This window comes from Trichosurus vulpecula, chromosome 8 (genome assembly GCF_011100635.1).
Source record: "Trichosurus vulpecula isolate mTriVul1 chromosome 8, mTriVul1.pri, whole genome shotgun sequence".
In the NCBI taxonomy this organism is placed as follows: Eukaryota; Metazoa; Chordata; class Mammalia; order Diprotodontia; family Phalangeridae; genus Trichosurus; species Trichosurus vulpecula.
In genome coordinates, this window is record NC_050580.1 from 118,844,774 (window position 1) to 118,866,351 (window position 21,578).

The 21,578-nt window shown below is 39.1% G+C and overlaps 1 protein-coding gene across 1 annotated transcript in view; it reads left to right on the forward strand.

Annotated features, from left to right (window-relative positions):
* Positions 1 to 17,484, forward strand: part of TMC3 (transmembrane channel like 3) — an 84,246-nt gene extending 66,762 nt beyond the window's left edge. The window contains exons 18-22 of the mRNA XM_036736911.1: positions 1,479 to 1,604; positions 2,514 to 2,592; positions 4,656 to 4,698; positions 14,450 to 14,693; positions 16,638 to 17,484. Of these exons, the coding sequence (XP_036592806.1) occupies positions 1,479 to 1,604; positions 2,514 to 2,592; positions 4,656 to 4,698; positions 14,450 to 14,693; positions 16,638 to 17,484 (1,339 nt within the window). The remainder of the gene's footprint in view (positions 1 to 1,478; positions 1,605 to 2,513; positions 2,593 to 4,655; positions 4,699 to 14,449; positions 14,694 to 16,637) is intronic.
* Positions 17,485 to 21,578: the final 4,094 nt, after the last annotated feature.

Genomic DNA, 21,578 nt, shown 5'->3' on the forward strand with positions numbered 1-21,578 from the left:
AGAGACAGAAAGAGACAAAGAGAGACACAGAGACAGAGAGAGAGAGACAGATGCAGGGAGAGAGACAGACAGAAAGAGAGACAGAAATGGGGGAGAGGGAGAGGAAGGAGAGAAAGAGAGAGGGAAAATACTTAGAAACCAAAATTCAATTTTCATGTAAATTGTTCTTTATTATGAATCAGCCAATTCTGATAACCTATATTTAAAGTAAGACTTTACATTTGTTGCTTTGCATACATCAACCCATTTGAAATTCACACCCTATGAAGCAGTTACTACAATGGTAGAGAAGTTAAATGATTTGCCCATGGCTACACAGCCAGTAAGTGTCAGCACTGGGATTTGAACTGAAATTTTCCAGAGTCTAAGGCCAGCATTCTATGCACCTATGCAAAGCCAATGGCATTTTGTGAGTTTGAAATGATTAACTGACTTCCATATGACTCCACTCTACTGCTGAAGAGGTTGATCAGGGTGGAGGGGAGGGGAATGAATGGTATGTATCCCTTGATTTTCATTCCCAAATTCTATGCATGATGCTATAATTCATAGCTTCAAAAACAATTAGATAGCTATCAGCTAAAAACCAGATATAATTGGCAAAGTTCTCAAGTTAGGACTTATTAGGATTTAGTGAAAGATAATTATGGAATGACAGGTTAACATAAAGAATAGGGAGCGTCCTCAGAGGAATGAAGACATGAGTTCAAGTTACATCATTGATATATTCTGACTGTGTGACCCTGTACAAGTCACCTAACTGGTAGCTGGCCCTAGACAACTCAGTCAATCAATCACTCAACACTTATTAAATGCTTACTATATGTCAATCACTTTGTTAAGTGGTACAATTAAAAAAATTACAGGATACATGGCTTGCTTATGTTTCCCTTCACCACCACCCACCCCACCTCATCCTGAGATATGTTCAAATATCATAGATAAGAACACTCTAATAAAGGGATTGCAGCCTGCAGGATAAATTAGAAAAGACCTGATAACCATCTTTAAACACTTCCAGGGCTGCCATGTAAAAGAACATGTAGACTTACTTTATGTTGCCCTGCAAGGCAGAACTGAGGACTAATAAGTAGTAGTTACAGGGAGGAAAGTTTTGTCTGTTTTTTTTTTGTTTTTTTTTTTTTTTTGCTGATTTGTTTGTTTTTGTTTTTGCCAGAACTTCCTAATAGACTGACTAGTGTAGTAGTGACTTTCCTATCACCAGAAGTATTCAAGTAGGGACTGGACTACTGCTTTGTCAAAAACATTATTGGGAGGATTCCTAGTACTAGCTAAGAAATTGGGCTAGATTTCCTACAAGGTTTCTTCCAACTCCTTGAGTCTGGTTTTTTCAAGTCCTGATTGCCTCAATTATAGCTTCAAGTGTTGAAGTATTAATGCTTGGGCCTAGGACTTGTTTATTGAACCAGTAGCAATATAACTTGTTTTCTATTTGTTTGTTTTTTCCCCTCTCTCAGTGGGCAAGAGAAAATCTATGATATTGTGTCTGAAACTATTAAGAATGATTTTCCCTTGTGGTTCAACTCAGTGATTGGGTACATTAGCAGCCCAGTTGTCATTCTTCCTGCTTTGCTTCTTCTGTTGTGAGTATGATACTTGCAAATCTATTAAAATGTTGTTTCACAGGACTGATTTAATCTGATTCACAGAAGTAGCCAGTGCTCTTTAACCTTGGATCTAGTTGGTTGATTCCTGTAATATTCCCTTAGTTTCTCTTATTTTCATCTTACACTTCAAGACTTCAACATATATACATTGGCTATTTTGCCTATTACTGTGTGCCAATGAAGAAAGTCATTTTATCTCTTGGGCCTTCAGTTCACTTCTCTGTAGAACAAAGGTATTCTCTGAGTATATTCTTAGCTGTAACTGGGATTCAGGAACTTATCTCCCAAATCACCAAAATAAGTAATGCCACCATAAGTGATTCCATGTGACCAGTATCAGTGTCTCAGACTCTAGTGTTTGTCCTCACTTTTCCTATATACAAAATTCATTTGAGGTAGGGAAGGGGAAAGGACCAACACAAAAGATAGTCAGATTCAGGTAGGTACAATTTTTCTAGGAGAAGGAACTCCCCATTACCCAGAGATCCTGTCTTTGGCCCCAGCCTTCATCATATGGCTGACAGCCATCAACTTCCCAACTCCAGAGAGGATACAGAGGTAGAGAAAAGCATCAGATGGAGTAAAGGCAGTGAACGAAGGCAGATCTTTAAGGAACAGAAAGTCTGCGCAAGGGAATAGTCCTGTTGTGGGATTTTGAAAGGACATGAGCTGAGGAGACATAGATCCTTGATAGCAATGTAGAGGAATTGTACCTTGACTTACCCAAAATATTAGCGCCCTAGAAAAAATGCTTGACTACTTTGCTATAGTGGCTTTGTCCTTTCTGGCTCCTTATGAGATCTTCCAGAAATTCAGCTGGTTTTTTAAAAGTGTGTGTGATTTTCCCCCCAATGGATTGTATGATTATACCCTGTTCTCTTATAGCATGCTGATCTATTATCTTCAGAGTATTGCGAGATCACTGAAGTTCACCAACAGTCAGCTGAGAATGCAAATTCAAAGTGCAAGTATTAATTGAAATTACCTATTCTGTGATTTTATTTTTTCCTATTGATCCTAGACCCCAAATAAAATCTCAAGGTAATATCATTTTAGAAGCTTATAGAATATGTGATAGTTCTTGCTGAAATTTATTATTTATTTTCATTTCACTAAAGTATTCATCACCTGGCTACCCTAATTTAGCTACCTATGCTTAGCTATACTGGTCATTGGAAAGTAGTCTATTGGCAGGACTATATTTGATAGCAAGGACTATGCTTGATAGAACCTGCTCAGATTTGTGTTCTGCAGATAGACTCCACAGTCATCTTCATGTTATGATGCTGATTGGAGAGGTACAGGGGGCTTTACTGGAAGACAAAAGACCTGGATTCGTATCCTGGCTCTGATATTTACTGCTTCCTTGACTTTGGGCAAGTCACCTCATGTCTTAGGGCTCATTTTCCTCACCTGTAAAACAAAAGAGTTGGACAAGATGGTCTCCAAGGTTCTTTCTGGCTCTAAATCCATGATCACAGCAGTCATATTTATCTGGCATGTTGTAGTTGTTGTTGTGGTTCAGTCATTTTTTAGTCGTGTTCGACTCTTTATGAACCCATTTAGGGTTTTCTTGGCAAAGATGGAGTGGTTTGCCATTTCCTTCTCCAGCTCATTTTATAAATGGGGAAATTGAGGCAAACAGGGTGACATGAAACTTGCCCAGGGTCACATAGCTTGGAAGTGTCTGAGGCCAGATTTGAACTCAGGATGATGAGTCTTCCTGAATCCAGGCTGGGAACTCTCTCCACTGGGCTACCTAACTTCCCTTATCAGGCAACACATGTGATTAATATTATCTCTAAGCATGTCATCAAATAATTTCTTGTTATAATGATGCTGATTATGGATGTATAAAGTACTTTTTCACCTAAGAAGGATATAATATTATCATTGTCATTTTTCGTCATTCAAGGTGAGTGGGTTTTTTGGGTGTGTTTATGAGGGACAGCGTCCTTCTTAGAAGTCTGAACTGCACTTTGAATATACTACCATCCAGTAACTATTGCTTTCATCTTAGTTCACCAGTCAATACATAGGTTTGGGGGTACAAAAAGGCATTTTTGTACTGATAGAGCTTCGATAATAATAATAATTCTGAGGCACACTCAAAGGCAAGGGAAGAAAATCTTCCCTTTCTCTCTTCCCAACAATGTTCCTGGTTAGCCAACCATGAATTAGCTTCAGACCAGACAGGAATAGTTTGAAATGGTTGTCTGGCTAGGTCTACCGATAGCTGTTCTAATGCTGATTGACGGGTTAGCGAAGTAGTGAAAGGAAGCAATGAAGTTCTGAAGGAGATTATATAGACTTTCCTCTTTCTCTGTGCTCCATTGATTCGACAAAAGAAGATGCCAGGCAGCATACTAAGGATTCAGTATGTCCGCTGCTGCTCTGGAAACACAAATACAACAGGAAGCCTAAATGAATCCTCACACTGCTCCTTAATATCTTCCTTGCCAAAGACTAATAAGGAAAATACCAAATGTAAAAATAGTTTGTGGGGACACAATGTGACAGAAGCATCAACGGCACAGTCATAGTCTGACCATGTGTACACTCAGGCAAGGGGAGGAGGTTGTCTGCACTTGACGGAGGAAAGAAGATTGTGGGGATGCTTGGGAGAAAGGCAGATTTTGGAAAAATGACAAAAAGGCTATGTTAACTGGACCCATAGTGGTAGTGGTGGTGGTGGTCCAGGTACAGTTGTGGCTTATGAGGATGGAAGGGTTGCTGCTAGGCTTCCTTTTGGAGAAGAATGGGGGATGGGGCAGGACTTTGGGGGCAAAGCTCCGCTTGCACCTATACTAGAGAAGGCTCTGTGCTTTCACACTGTGTAAGTAACTGGGAGGGGGATGGGGATGTAATCAAATAGTTGGGGCCTAGGTATCCCCCGTAGGCCAATGTCGCAATATGGTTACATCACCAGACGGGTAAATAAATTTCTAATCTCTAACAATCTCATGTTTTTATTGTTTAAAGTTTAATCCATATCAAAATTGCAAATAATTGCCATGTATATTTTAGGATAGGTCTGAAGACAAGAAAAAAGTTGCCCAAATGATAGAAGGTAAGTGGAAAATGTAAAATAAACACACAAAAAAATGGATATCTTACTTAGTGCAATATATTCAAAACCACAGGATAGGAACATGGAAGCCAGTGAGAAAAAAGTGGTGTCATCCATATTTACCTCCTTACCGATTATTCTCAGCTACATTTTTGTTATTAAAAATGAGGAAAATAAACCAAATATAGTGATCAAAATTAACAGCTTTAAAACTATGAGTGTCAGTAATAATAAAATAAAGAAAACGTTATTTGATGTCAGATGACTTGTATTTGAGTCTGTTCTGCATCACTTGCTAGCTGTATGACCTTGGGAAAGTAAGTCTCAAATTCTCTAGGCCTCAGCTTTCTCATTTGTAAAATATAAATAAGAATAACTTCCCTACCTATCCTGCAGGATTGTTGAAAAAATGAGATAATGTACATAAAATTCTTTATACCCATAACGTGATATATTTTGTTGTTGTTCAGTCTATTTCAGTGGGGTCTGACTTGTCATGACCTCATTGGCGGTTAGCCAATTCCTTCTCCAGCTCATTTTACCCATGAGGAAACTGAGGCAAAAAGGGTTGAGTGACTTGCCCAGGGACACACGTCTACTATTTGAACTCAAGAAGAGGAGTCTTCCTGCTTCCAGACCCAGAACTCTATCCACTGCGCCACCTAGAGGCCCAAAGTGCTACATACGTTAGTTTAAAATGAATGAATCAATGAACGAATGAATGAATGCACAGCCAAAATAGCCCTCTAAGCTAAGTAGAGAAGAATATGGGCAGATTCTAGGGAGAGAAAATACCTGGAAGGTAGGCAATAAAATTATCACCAAATTTCTCTGAGGTAGCTAGGGGATACAGTGGATAGAGCCCTGAGCTTTGGATAAGGAAGACCAGAGTTCAAATCTAGCCTCAGATATTTGTTGCTTTTTCGCCCTTAGCAATTCACTTAACCTCTTTCTACCTCAGTTTTCCCTACCGTAAAGTGGCAATAATAACAACATCTACATCCCAGGGTTGTAGGACATAGTAGGTGCCTAATAAATACTTATTCCTTTCCTTCCCCCCTTAGCCCACCCTACCTTTTTCAGATGAGAAAACTGACAGATTGTGCAATGATCAGGCAGTAATTGTTAAACATTCTTACACCTTCTGACATGAAGTCTAAAGCTACTTCTCCTTCACCATACTTTCTCCAGCTATGACTAAACAAACTTTTCACTAGGAATTCTTTTTTTTTTAATTTTATTTTAGACTCAAGGGCAAGAACACAAATACAGAACAGAGAAAAGAAACAAAAAAGATCATAAACATAAATATTGAAACTTCTAAATGTATATGTATTGTTCCCTCTTAAACCCATTCCCAATGAAAGTACATTACCAGAACTACCAGCCCTCCTCCCCCATCTAATTCCTCTGTTTCCATTCTTCCTCTTCCATCTTCTGTCCTCTTCCTAACTCATTTGTATAAAATAAATACTCTTTTTAGCTGTTCCTAAATGGTTTTACCTTTTAAATTCATATCATAGTCAGGTTTACCCCAATCTTTCTTATGAGCTCATCAATTATTAATAAGAATCTTAGACATACATTTTACATTTCACATACGTAAAAGGTAAACAGTCTGTCCTTATGAATCCCTTATAATCAGTCTTTGGTGTGTACCTTATGTTTCCTTTGCTTCTTGTATGTCAAATCTTCTTTTAAGTTCAGGATTTTTTTTAACAAAGTCTTGAAAGTCTGAGAGTTTATCAAATATCCATTTTTTTTTCATTCAGAATAATACTTAACTTTGCAGGGTATGATAATTTTTGACCCGTCCTTTTGCTGTTCAATATATTTTGTTCCAAGACTTGTGGTCCTTTAATGTCTCTGCTGCTAACTCTTGTGTAATTCTAATTGTGGTACCATCATATTTAAATTGTTTTAATCTTGACACTTTTAATATTTTGCCCTTTAGCTGGGGGCTTCTGAATTTGCCTATGATATTCCTATGAGTTTTCCTCATAGGATCTCTTTTAAGTGGTGGTGAGTGGATTTTTTTTTTCTATTTCTACTTCCCTGCCTTGTTCTAATGCTTCAGGACAATTTTCTTTAATTATTTCTTGTATTATTGTATCAAGATTCTTTTTTTGATCATAACTTTCAGTTAGTCCAATTATTTTTATATTTTCTCTTCTTGATCTATTCTCCAAATCTGTTGTTTTTCTTATAAGATATTTCACTTTCTCTTCTATTTTTTTCATTATTCATATTTTCTTTAATTATTTCTTGATCTCTTACAATTTCACTGGCTTCATTTTGCCCAATTCTAATTTTTAAAGTGTCATTTTCCTCCTTAAGATTCTGGGTCTCCTTTTCTAATTGGTTGACTTACCTTTCATAACCTTTTTGTTTTTCTTGGATTTTTTTTTTATTTTTCCTCCATCTGTATCATTTGATTTTTAAAGTCTTTTTCAAGATCTTCTATAAATTCTTTTTGGTCAGGTGACCATTTGACATTACTCTTTAAGGGTTTCTTTACTTCAATATCCTCCTCTGAAGATGAACCCCACTCATCTCTATTCCTATAATAGGTTCTATGGTTGAATTCTCTCTCCTTTGCCTGTGCATTTTTTGTGGTAATAGCTTGATTTTTGTAATCACCTCTAGCCCTGGTGTATGGGAAATGGTGCCTCTTGCTCCAGATCTTCAGTTCTCCCCTCTAGTCTGGTACCAAAGCCAAACCTCCAACCTCCTGTAAGTGCCCACAGCCAGGGGCTTTCTGCCTTACTGCTTGTGCACTCACCAGGCATGTGCTGGTTCCTTCTCGCCCCCACTGCTCTTCACAACACAGGTGTGGCTGGAGCTGAGGCAGCCTCTCAACCAACTAACCCCAGGACTTGCTGCTTGTTGTTAAAACAGAACCTACCCTGGAGGTGGTTACTCTTCTCAGGGACTAAACCTAGTCCTGTGGTTTTTCTTCTGATCTTCTTAAGTTGTCCCAGGAAGACCTCGGTTGTGCCTCAATTCTTATTTGTCTCCAACCACATTTTGTTCACCCTGAAGTGCTATTTTAATTCTTTTGTGGGGGGAAATCTTGAGAGCTTGGAATTTTCTGACCTACTCTGCCATCTTTCCGGTTTCCTCTCCTAGGAATTCTTACCCGAAAAGAGGTAAGACCTCTGCAGATCCCCGGGAGTGGAAAAAAAAAGACAGTAAAGGGGAGCAGAGAGCTGGAATATATGGGAAAGAGCTTCATTTTGAAAACAGAGACATCTGAAATAATTAGGGACCTATGGTTCCTGGGATTAAAATGGTTAGGGACGATGGTTAGGAATAGATGGGGTTTTTTTAATTGTTTTTATTAATATCTTACATTTCCCAGTGTATTCCCTTACAGAAAACTATCTTTTATAGAGAAGAATAAAAAATAGGAGGGAAAACAGACAACTAAACAATACACCAAAAAATCTGACATTTTATGCAGTATTCGATACCCATAGTACACCTCCACTGCAAAGAGGCTGAGATACCTTTTCATATCTCTTCCTCAGAGCAAAGTTTGTTCATTATAATTTCACATCATTTAGTTTTAATTATTTTGTTGTTCCCCTTCCCTTTTATATTACTGTGGTCTTTATGAATTTTTTTTCCTGTTCTGTTTATTTTACTTTGTAAATTTACTTAAGTCTTCCCTTACTTTCTTTATATTTGTTAATCATTCAATCAACAAGTGTTTCTTAAGCACCTTCTCTGTGCCAGACACTATGCTGTTGCTTGGGATAGTAGGAAACAATCCCTGCTCTCAATGAACTTACATTCATCGTATTTATCCTTTCTTTTAAATGTACCGGGCATGAATAAACTGGTAAGGACTGGAGTTAGTATCATTCCTTTGTTGTCAGGGACTATGGTCATGGATTCCATCAATCACTTTAATGTTTTCTGTCTCCCTGCACCTTCTTTCTCATTGGGGGAAGGGGCACCATATGGCCAAATTGCATAAAAAATAATACAAAAATAAAATTCAATTGACCACTGGTCAAATTACCACAAATTCTGAATTAGTAGAATTGGAATGAGGAACACTCTCAAAATGATGGGGTATAGGATAGTAAACCCCAAGCTAAGTGGGCAGCTTCTGGCCATTAAAATTAAGACTCTACCCAATATGGCAAATCTTTAAGAAATTTTGTTTTTCTTTGGCTGTAAGAAGGCTTGAGTCAAATTCATTCAGCAGGACCCAGCGTGTCAGTATTTTGGGTTCTCGAGTACCTCTAAACCTCAACATATGGTTCCCTGACCTCAACAAAGCTTCCCTGACAGAGGATTTTTTTTTTAATTGGAACTGCAGAGAAGATTCAGAAGATAGCAAATTCTCTTGCCAGCCCAGCTAGGTATCAAGAATCTCAGATACTTCTTCCAAATCCTTTTCCCACAAGAGAGACCTTCAAATGCTTAAAGGCTATCCTTGATTATGTTTCCCTCACTGAGTTAAACTGTTATCGTTTCCACATTGGGACTTTCCACATCACAGTATTGATATATCATGGGTTGGAATAAGAAATTAAATGAAAATCTGGGGGGAGTTTTGCAGAAGCTGCAGATGATACTTGAAGGCCAGCAGAGGACAAAGAAAAAGTTTAGAAACTCAAAAATGCATAAAATATACATATAGTATTGTATAATATCAACATATTTTATCTTTTAATACCATAATAATTCAGATATCTTCTTTGGTACAAAAAAAAATTATGCAAATTTTTTTCAGGTTGACACCACAGAGATCAAATACAGATTCCTCTGTTTGACAATTAAAACTTTTTGCAGCCTGGCTTTCTAGCCTTATTATACATTACACCCCTTTAAGTATGCTACAGTCTCTCAGGTCACCCTCCATATCTTTGTTAGCTGAATCCCACGACTGGAATGCACTCCCTCCTTATGGCTGACCCTTACCTATTTCTTATCTTATCTTACTTATATCTTATCTTATCATTCTTGAGCTCCTAAATTGGACAATAAGTCCCTGCCCTCCTAGCACAGAGTGAATGTAAACAGTAAATAGTAACTGTTTCTCTTTGGCCTGGAACCCTGAGGGTCTTCCCCTCCCAGTTTGATTTTTTTTTTAATAAAGGGGACACCCCTCAATTAACTTCTTTTTTCTAATTTTATCTTTTAGTTTTCAACATTGATTTCCACAAGATTTTGAGTTACAAATTTTCTCCCCATTTCTACCCTCCCCCCCACTCCAAGATGGCATATATTCTGACTGCCTCATTCCCCAGTCAGCCCTCCCTTCTGTCACCCCACTCCCCTCCCATCCCCTTTTCCCTTACTTTCCTGTAGGTCAGGATAGATTTCTATGCCCCATTCCCTATATATCTTATTTCCCAGTTGTATGCAAAAACAACTTTTTTTTTTTGAGCATCTGCTTTTAAAACTTTGAGTTCCAGATTCTCTCCCCTCTTCCCTTCCCACCCATCCTCCCTAGGAAGGCAAGCAATTCAACTTAGTTCACACATGCATCATTATGTAAAACACTTCCACCATACTCATGTTGTGAAAGGCCAACTATATTTCCTTCCATCTTATCCTGTCCCCTTTTATTCAATTTTTTCCCTTGACCCTATCCCTTTTCAAAAGTGTTTACTTTTGATTACCTCCTCCCCCTATCTGCCCTCCCTTCTAGCATCCCCCTTTTTTATCTTCTTCCTCCTTCTTTCCTGTGGGGTAAGAAACCCAGTTGAATGTGTACATTATTACCCCCTCAAGTTGAATCTGATGAGAGCAAGATTTACTCATTCCCCCTCACCTGCCCCCTCTTTGCTTCCAACAGAACCGCTTTTTCTTGCCACTTTTATGTGAGATAATTTACCCTATTCTGTCTCTCCCTTTCTCCCTCTCTCAGTATATTCCTCTCTCATCCCTTAAGTTGATTTTATTTTTTTAGGTATCATCCCTTCATATTCAACTCACCCTGTGCCCTCTGTCTATATGTATACATATATACATATATATATATATATATATGTGTGTGTGTGTGTGTGTGTGTGTGTGTGTATGTATATTCCCTTCAACCACCCTAATACTGAGAAAGGTAGGAATAGATGTCTTACTGGAATTAGCAGATAGCTACCCCAAGATAGGGCATGTAGTCAGTGAATTCCATCTGTGGGGTGCTTCTCACTACAGGGAGGAAAGCATGGAGAAGTGCTGGAGCTATCCAGAGACAAGGCCACAATTGGAACATTAACAGTTCTGAAAATCATGAGATCTAAGAGGAAAGAGAAGGAGGGCTTTGAACTGTTAGAGCCAAGTTAGAGAGAGGGTGAGGGATGGGAGGCAGATCCAAAGAGAGAAATTCTGGTTATGGGTCCAGTCATAATGGAAAGGGGGGCAGGGAACCTTGAATTAGGTGTCATAGAATCTGGGTTTGAATCCCTGCTGTGCCACTTACTGACTTATGAACATGGGCAAGTTGTGAACTTCCTTGGACCTCAGTTTTCTCACCTGTAAAATGACAGGATTGAACTAGATGACCTCTAAGGTCCCCTCCAGCTCTAAATCTGTCTGTGATCTTGTGATCTACCAAATGACTGATTTGGGCTATATCACCTCTAAGATCCCCTGTGGCTCTGATTCCTTGACTGCAAGAGCCTATGAAGTTCTGGTTACAGCCAAGTCAGAGGCAATTTTTGCCGGTGAGGTATCTGCAGATATCTAGTCCTTGGATAGCTGTCCCTGTATCACCTCCTCTGATCCTTAAAGGACTACTGACAGATAGCCAACTGAAAACTGAAAATTGAGACAGTGGTGTTGTATCTACTTCTCTGAAACTCACCAGGCTGGCATCCTTGAATTTGAACACTGACAGAGAGTTTTACTAAGCAGAAAACTTATTGTGGACATCCATGAAAACATGGGGCCCACACTGAGTCTAAAGCAGCTAATGAAAATGTTATACTTTAAAAACTAGATACAAGAGCAAAACAGTCACATTCTCTTGGCTGTTTGACTATTAACCCATTTTATAGGGACTAAAAAACATAATGGTGATGGAGTCATACTGATTTCAAGTTATGAGTAGTTATGTGAATATTCACATTTATGTTTATTATTTATTTTCACTGAATATGTATTTGTCCTAGTGATTCATTGTGAATCATGGACTGTTGTTGTTTGTCCTTTGTTTTTGAAGAGGACCAATGACATCACTAGTGATGCCTTGACTTGTATGGGAATAGATTTAAGTGAGGCCGAGTTGCACAAAGTCATCAGTCTCACTCTCTCTTCCAGGATCATTGAAGTACAGTGGCAAGACAAAAGTCAGGATGACTGGTGATGGCCCTGGATGCAGTGGATGACCTTGGGGTCTTTGATGTCTGGCCAAGCTCTAAGCATTCCACAGGGCCTGTTTCAGCCACCTTCATGGCTGTTAAAACCAATTAATTCCAATCACTGACAAATAATATTTACCTATTGGGCATAGTCCAGTATAGATCAGATCATTTTCTAAGTCAAAAATTACCAAGTTCCTCAGGATAATAACAGCATTCATTTTATAAGCACAAAATGTCCTGGTGTTTCATACTCTTTCATTGTTTTCTATAGAAATTCTGTTAAACTGATGTTATTAGGTCTTTTGCCCAAAAGAGGTTGAAAAAGTCCCCCTCTCCTCTGAACCTCAGTTTCTTTATTGGTAAAAATTAGGAGAATGATTAAATCATCTCTAAGAGGTAACATTCTATGGGACAATTTTTTCCTCTCCCCCCCACCCCACCCTACCCCACCCACATGTTGCATAGTATTTGACTGGAAAAGTTAAGAGTAGAGTTCACTATGCCTGATATACTTAGTTCATGGTCATTTGTTTTTATATTCAGCTATTTAAAGAAGCAAAAAACCCAACAGGATCCAAATGCCCATAGTATTAAGGGTAGGAGCCTTTAATTTAGTAGATCATCCCAGCTGATGGTCAGTTCAATTCATGAGACATTTATGAAGCACTGACTACATTCTGAGTACTGTGCTGGGTCCAGAGAGAGATACAAAGATTAGATCAGACACTGCTATGTTATCATGGAGATTACAGTCTAGAAGCATAAGTTTATTAGAGAGGTGCCCCCAAAAAGTACCATATTAGGAAGGACAGGTCATTACACACTGGGGAATCAAGAAAAGCTTCACAGAAGAGGTGACATGAGTGAGGTTTCAAAAGATCAATAGGAGTTCACCAGGAGAATAATCATAAAAATTCACATTTATAAAGTAATTTAACATTTACAAAACTTTCCTTACAAATACCAAGTAAGGTTGGCAATATAATTGTGACTAAGCCCATTTTGCTTATGAGAAAACTGGGGTGTTTAGGAAGATCAAATGACTTGTCCAAAGTCACAAAGCTAATAAACAATGGAGCTAGAATTCTAACTCAGCTTCTCTAATTCTACAATCAGTGCGTTTTCCACAAACAGCCTCCTGTAAAGGCAAAGGGAAGTAGAAGTAGTGACAAAGGAACATTCTAAACAAAAGAAACAGTGAGCAAAGGCATGAAGATTAGAAAACCAAGACTGTAGAGTAGACCAGTATGAGATATGGCTAGGAAGGCAGATTGTGGGGGACTTGGAGTTCCAACAGAAAAAGTTTGGCTTGAACTTGGTAGACATTAGTCAATATACATTTATTAAGCTCCTACTGTATGCCAAGCACTGTGGTAAGCTGTAGAGATACAAAAAAAAGGTAAAAGATAGTCCTGGATCTTGAGGAGCTCACAGTCTAAAGAGGGATAAAACACACAAATAAGAGTGACAGGATAAATTGGAGATAATCAACAGAGAGAAGGCACTAACAGTAAGTAGAATCTAGAAAGCTTTCTTGTAGAAGGCAGGGACTTGATGGAAGGCAGTAAGGCCAGGGAACTGAGATGAGGAGGGAATTCTAGGCATGGTGGACAACTGATAAAAATATGTACAGTTGGGAGATAGAATGTCTTGCCTGAGGGTTAGAAAGGAGGCCATTGTCAATAGATTGCAGACTGACTACATGGGAGAGAGGAGAGATATCCCAAGGGTAAAAAATGATAGGATCTGGCAACAAATTAAATATGAGAGAGAGACAATGAAAAATTGGGGTTGACACCTAGGTTGTGAACTTGGGTAACTGGGATTTTTAGATTTGTGAGCTCCTTGAAGGCAGGGACTATGTTTTGCTTCCTTGTGTCCTCAATACTTAGTATGGTGTTTGGGAAATAATAGAAATTTGATAAATATTTATTGACTGACTGACTCACCAGTAATAGGGAAATCTGGAAAGGGGTGAAGGCTTGGGAGTAAAGATAAGTTAGGTTTTGGATACCTTTGACTTTGAGTTGTCTACAGGACATCCAGTTTTAAAAATCCAATAGGCAGTTGGATGTGCAAATCTAGAGGTTCATAAAGAAGGCTGGATAAGTAAATCTGAGAATTATCAACGTGGAGTTGAGAACTGAAGCCATGAGAACTGAAGAGATTACCAAGGGAAATTGTATAGAGGGAGAAAAGAAGGGCGCCTTCAACCAAGCCCTTAAGGATGCCTACCCTTACTGGAATGACTTGGTGAAAATCTAGTAAGGAGGTTGAGAAGGAGCCATCTAATAGCTCGGAAGAGACCCATGATAGAGTAGTTTCCTGGAAACCCAGAAAGTAGAGCACATCAAAGAGGAGGGCATCAGGTTGTCATTGAAGGATTTTGAACAGAAGAGTGACAAGAATAGCTCTTTTTCTTCCATTTTCAGCCAGGACCCAGACCCAGGAGGGAAGCAAGAAAAAACCTCAGGAAAGTGATTTTGTCAATCAGCAGGCCTCAAGTCACTCACTGACTCCCAGGAAAAATGGCAATGTGGTCAGCTTTGACTCCCCAGGCAGCAGAATTCCAACTATTTCACAAGCTATACCCCAGACTAAGATCTCCAGGCCAGGGGAGATTTCTTCTCCAGTTACTGGTATCTCCAAGGCACGATCTGAGCCCATTGACAACAGGTAAGGTTCAGCCTTAATAGACTAGAAGAAACTCCTGCATTTAGCCACAAAGAGAATAAAAGCATAGACTGAGTAGTGTTTTGAACAACCTTGTACTAAGGGACTTTTAGTTTATGAAAAGGCTTAGCTATACATGAGCACTTTGCCTTAGGGAATTAAGTCAACCAAGGTGCTAAGGAAAACAAGAAAGCTGTATAAAGTGGTATTTGTGGTTTTATTTTCGTCCAGACTTAACATGGCATAGGAAGTTCTGGCTAAGTAAACTCCCTCTACCAATGCAGACAGCACCTCTTCTGCAATTTAAAGCCTTAGAGTAAGAGTTCTTCATCTTTTTGGAGATGTTGACTCCTTTGGCAGTCTGGCAAAAACTATGGACCAGTTCTCCGAACTTTTAAATACATAAAATAAAACACATAGGATTGCAAAGGAAACCAAAAGTTAGTAAAAATAAAGATGTAATTTATTTTCTGATCCAAGTTCACAGGCCCTCTGAAATCTATCCACAGAGGTCCAAGGTCCCCACATTAAGGGGTCTTAGAGAGTTGCCAGGGAGCCCTGAAAAGTTAAAATGGTGTGCTCAGGGCCATTCAGTTAAAATGTGTCAGGAGCATTTAAAACCCAGTCTTCTTTGCTCCCAGGCCAGTTGGAGGAAATTAAGAGGGGGAAAAGAAGAACATTGAAATGGATATATTCTTACTCTCAGGATTTCTTCCATCAAACACAATTGTCATACCCCAACAAAAGAGAGTCCATAATACAACTCCAACCTATTTATATTATTGACATGATTTTCCTATACATCCCTCCAAAATCCTCTAATGCCTCATTGCGGCATAGAGGTGGCACAAGGTTCATCTCTATGCCAGCAGAGAGCAGGTCTTATCAAGATGAAAAAAGCTTCAAGCACAAGTTCAGCCATCTGTCATCTAGATAAGTTCAGAGAAATGTTTGTTACCAGCAAGCTGACCAGCAGATGAATTTATGTGAGGTGAAGAAGAGACAAGGGGTTAGGCGGGGTTGTACTAATTGGTGGAAAACTACTATACAGAAGAAATTATGGACCTTTGAAATATTGAAGGAAACATCCTTGTGAGACAAGTAGAGAGCAAACAACTTTGTTTTCATTTTCCAGAGAAGGAAACAGAAGAATAATTCATAGTTTAATGACTTGCTCAAACTCAAGCTAACATTCCAAGGTGGAGAATAGAAATGTTATGGCAATCATGGCATTCAAAACCTTTGTTTCATCTGCTCATGTACAAGCATTGCCCAAAAAGATCCATCAAAATTGAGAAAATAATTTGTCTTTTCTAGTTCACCACTAATTTAGACTTAATATTCTTAGTGTCAAAAAATGATGCTAGATATTTTTCCCTAGGTATTTTCTCACCTATAAAATGAAAGATGGGGCTAGATGCTCCTTCCAGCTCTACCTCCTTGTGATTCTATGATCATTCTTCCCCAAGGTATCACAAGATGCTGTCTAGGCCACAAAAAAAAAAATACTCAGTTCCAGTTCAACGAACATTGATTCGAAGTAGGGAGCATTGAACTTTGTTCACCAGGAATGTGGCTCAACATATGGTGGAGTAGGGTAAGCATAGAGAAATATAGCTGTTGGATGTTTGGAAGGTTTTCAAGTAGATTGAACAAAGTCCCTCAAAGGCAATTGTGAGCCCCACATCTCCAGGATCCTTTAGGAAAGACAAATTAATGTGATTTCATGAGTAGTGTGTCAGTATAATGTTCATTTTAGGAATTTGGCAGATGAGGCAAATGAGCTCTGTTTCAAATGGCTGCTTACCGTGTTTTAAATTACACACCAGAGACATAAACTCTGGTATGAGACAGAGCATTCCCCATAAAATTTTGGCATTTATATCTCAGTGAGTATGGAAGAACAAAGTCCAAGTTTTGTTCTTTCTTTTTTTTATTTTTTTTAAGGTATCCATATTTTACACATGATAGTGACCTCTGCAAGACCAAGCCCTGCACCCCAGTTACTTTCAAGAAACACTTGGAGGATATCTATTCAGAGCCTCTCTTTCGAAAAGGCATCCAGCAAATGAACCCTGATGTGCTTGGAACAGGAGTCCCAGGGTTTGTAGGAGGACGAACTCATGTCCCTAGATATTACATTGTTAATGAGAGGGAAGCCCGCCGAAAGGCTCGTACCACCTCTCGATCACCAAGGCATTTTCATAGGGAAAACATGGGTGACTTTGGAGAGATATATCCTAGGAACAAAAGGGGCTATGTGTTATCAAAACCGCACCATCCCTACACCCCACATTTGAGTGACGAAGAGGAAGAGCCGGAGTTAAGAAGGGACATATTCAATAGATCCTACCGTCCACGATCCCTCTCAGACCTTCATCAGACACCTCATTTTTACATTGGTGAACGAACAGAGAGCCAAATCTTGGCTGCTGAAGATCTGGCCAGGATGCACTACCAATCTTGGAATGGTGGCTTTGAGGTAGACCACTACCGACCAGTTTATTTGTATAAAAAGCCTCGATTACGGAATTTTGACCCAGAACTCCAGTACCCAGAGCATTTCATGAAACCAAAAACCAAACAAAAGACAGAACCATCCTTTACAGAGTCAGATTCAGTGTCTGCCTCTAGCAGTGACCAGCAAAATAGCAGCACTGATCAATACATCCAAGTCATTCATAATAAAGACAAGTACCTGAAGTCTGCAGGCAAGCTTAGCAAAAAGAAATCCAAGTCTAGGCTCGAACTGACTATTGCAGATCCCAGTGAATTGATTTGTTCAAATGTCTAAATGAAGTGGATTTGTTGTTACCTCTGGAGCACAGCAGCACGTCATGGTGATTCTGGTATCAAGAATGAGGGTGCACGTTAGAGACTTTCCGGACAGAGAAATGAGTCATATATCATGATGGACCAATGGGGCAAAGATTTGACCTGTGAGGGAAACAACTCCATGAAGTACTGCCTACTCCTAGATTCCCAATGCTCTGAAACCTTTCTGTTCTAGAACATCAGCAACAGATGTGTATGTGGACAACCATTTAATATAGATCATGTTTTTATGGGCAGTGGCTTGCAGGCAAACCATTTGGCACCATTCTTGATGTTTGAAGTCAGAGGAAAAGGTCACATAACTCAAGCTGTCTTTCCACATGATTCTGCTTCAAAAAGGGTAAAGTCACTGTCACTGGAGAGTCTCCCCTTATGTAACGGAGACAGCTCCAATTAGTTGTTGCTCATCCTTCAAAAGAATAATAATAAAGTGTTGTGTTTATTGTTGCACTGTCTTTTAAGAAGTAAAAATAATGTCCTATGCAATAAAAAAAATCTGTCAATGATTTTTCATTTCTCTGAGGCTAGAATTCTAAACTCTGTGTGTGTGTGTGTGTGTGTGTGTGTGTGTGTGTGTGTGTGTGTGTAACTTTTTCCACTCAGTCAATAAACATTTATTAATCACCTACTATGTGTTGGGCACTGTGCTAAGTATTGGTGGTTTGGTAAAGCCTATGTATGGCTCTCTTCTCAGAATAATATGTTAAATGTATATAACACAATTCAAAGAACTTAAATGAAACTAATTATACTAAAATAAAGTTATCAAAGTATTTTTATGATGAGCAAGTGGATTTCAGAAAAAACCTAGAAAGACTTACATGAACTAGGTGAGGTCGTACACAGTAACAGCAACATTGTTCAAGGATCGGCTTTGATAGACTTGGCTCTTCTCAGCGATACAATGATCCAAGACAATTCCAAGGGACTCCTGATGGAAAATGCTATCTACCTCCAGTGGAAGAACTCTGGAGTTGGAATGCAGATTGAAGCAGACTAGTGTCTCTCTTCTTCCCCCTTTCCTGTGGTTTTCTCTTTTGCTCTGATTCTTTCTTCACAACATGACTAACATGGAAATATGTTTAATATGATTGTACATGTATAACCTGTATCAGATTGCTTGCTGTCTTGGGGAGTGGGAGGGAAAGGAGAGAGAAAAAAATTTAGAACTCAGAATCTTCTAAAAGTGAATGTTGAAAACTATCTTTACATGTAATTGGATAAATAAAATACTATTAAGTGGAAAAAATATTTTTAAATATGTTAAAACATATTCATAGGCCCCAGGTTCAGAACCCCTAGTCTAAGCTGAGGCCCTGTGCTGGGTGCAGTGGCGACTATGCAAGCAAAACAATGGGATCAGGAGGCAAAAAAGCTAATGTGGATTCTCAGATAATTTGAATAGAAACATAGTATCAATTATCAATCCATCAACAAACCCTTATTAAGCCAGTGCTCCAGGCTTTGTACTGACTATTAGGGATACAAATACCAGAGTGAAACAGTTCTTGCAATTACAGAACTTAGATTCTAAGGGGGCAAGACACCATGAACACACATAGGTAGGTGTAAATTATACAAAGTGGATACATAGTTACCCTGGTGGATGTGGGAGAAGCTCTGGCAGCAAGAGAAAGTCAGAAAGACTTCCTGCAGAAGATGAGCTGAGTCCTAAGGAAACCAGGGATTCCAAAGGTGGAGGTGGGGAGAGAGGGCATTCTAGGGAGGGAGGACAGCCAGGGCAAAGGTGCACAGACAGGAAACAGAGCATTATTTGTGAAGACTATCAAGAAGGCCAGTGTAACTATGATGATGATGGTAGTGGTGGTGGCGGCGACGGTGAAGATGATGATGATGATGATAATAGTCTTTATACAGTGCTTTAAGGTTTGCAATGTACTTTATATATATTTCTCCTGTGGTACTCAAAACAACCTTGTGACATAGGTGCTATTATTATCCCTACTTCATAGATGAGAAAACTGAGATTTAAGAAAGTCTAAGTGGCTTGCCCTGGATGACACAGACAGTAAGGTCTTAAAGCAGGATTTGAATTCAGTCTTAATCCAATTCTGGCATTCCCTTTACTATGCCATCTTGCTGGTTCATTTTGGCTGTAGTGAAGTAGGTGTAGAAGGGAGTAATGTGTAATAAGGTTTGAAAGGTAGCATGAGGCAAGTTGTAAAGAGCTTTAAATTCTAGAGGGGATCCTGGAGATAATAGATCCTATTGGATCCTAGAGATAATAGAAACGTGGTCATATTTGCCTTTTAGAAAAAAAAAACACTGACAGCTGTGTAGAGGACAGAATAGAGTGAAGAGAGCCTTGAGGTGGAGAGATTGATGTGGAGGCTATTAAAATGATGTAGATAAGAGATGCTGAGGATCTAAACTATGGTGATGACTATGTGAGCAGAGAAGAAGAAATACACACATGCATGCATGCATGCATAAATACATACATATATACATACGTACATGCATACTGTTCAGCCATTTCAGTCTTTGTGACCCCATTTGAAGTTTTCTTGGCAAAGATATTGGAGTGGTTTGCCATTTCCTTCTCCAGCTCATTTTACATATGAGGAAACTGAGGCAATTAGGGTTAAGTGATTTGCCCAGGGTCCCATAGCTAAGTAAGTATCTGAGGCCAGATTTAAACTCAGGTCTTTTTGACTCCAGGGCCAGCACCTGTATCGTTTAGCTGCCCCACATACTTACATACATACTGTTTGGTTAAGCTAAGTTAGGTTCGGATTCGGATTCACGCAGGCAATAAGGCGCACTCCTGAAAGAACATGGTTTTTATTGAAAGACAGGGGAAATACTCTAACAAACACAGTCAACACAACAAAGACAAAGACACAAACAACGTAGATTCATCACTCTTGAGGGAACTCCAGCACTTGATGCTCTCAAAGCTGAGGGGGGTCCCGGTTTACACAGCCCAGCTTGATCAAGGCCCAAAAGGGAAACTGATCCCAGGAAACGTCCTCTCCATAGTGAGATCCCCATTAGCTTGTTCCACGTGGGGACTTTTATAGCTTCCTCAATAACGAGGGCCTACTGCTAACTGTCCTGGATGTTCCCCTCCACAAGGGGCAGCCACGCCCCTCGGGAGGGGAAGATCTTGTCAATCATTTTGTTTTTGAGAACTGGCTAGGTTCTCAAGAAGCAGTTTCAAAATTTCCTGTCCTTTGTCTTAAGAGTTACCTGTTCTTTGTTTGGGCCTGTCTCCTAGTGTATTCCATTGTCCGGGCCCATCAGCCAGAGAGCGGATGTCTGAAAGGTTAATGTCTGATTCTTTATTCCAAGCCGGAAAGTCTAAAGATCTTGCAGGAGCTGGGGGGTGGAGGGGAAGGAAGAAAAGCCAGGCTCACACAATAATATGGAAGATCTTCTGTAATGATTTATCATTCACATACATACATACATACATACATACATACATACACATATACATACAGTAATTGGGATCTGTCCATGTTTGTTCAGCCCTTGTATAAACTCCCGTAGTCTTAAGAGTTCATGGATTTGAACACGAGAAGTGCCCAAAGATCCCTCTCAGCGACATTAAAATATAGGGTCCTAAGCTAAACAAAACACAACACTCCAGAAGTGGTCTGACTAGGGCAGGGTGTAGAGTGCTCATTCTATACAATATATACATATATATATATATATATATATATATATATATATATATATATATATATATATATATATATATATGTATGTATGTATATACATATATATGTATACACACACATATACATGTGTGGATATAAAACACAATGTTATATATACAAACACACATGCATATATTTATCTACAATATGATACACATATACACACATAATGTATACATATACATACACACATAAATGTGTATATACACACATAAGTGAGAGTGAGGAACTGAGGATAACACCAATGTTGCGAACCCAGGTGGCCAGAAGGATAGAGTGTCCTTCACAGAAACAGGGAAGTTTGTAAGGTTGGTGGGTATGGGGAGAAAGATGAATTTTTCTTCTGTACATGTTAAGTTTGAGA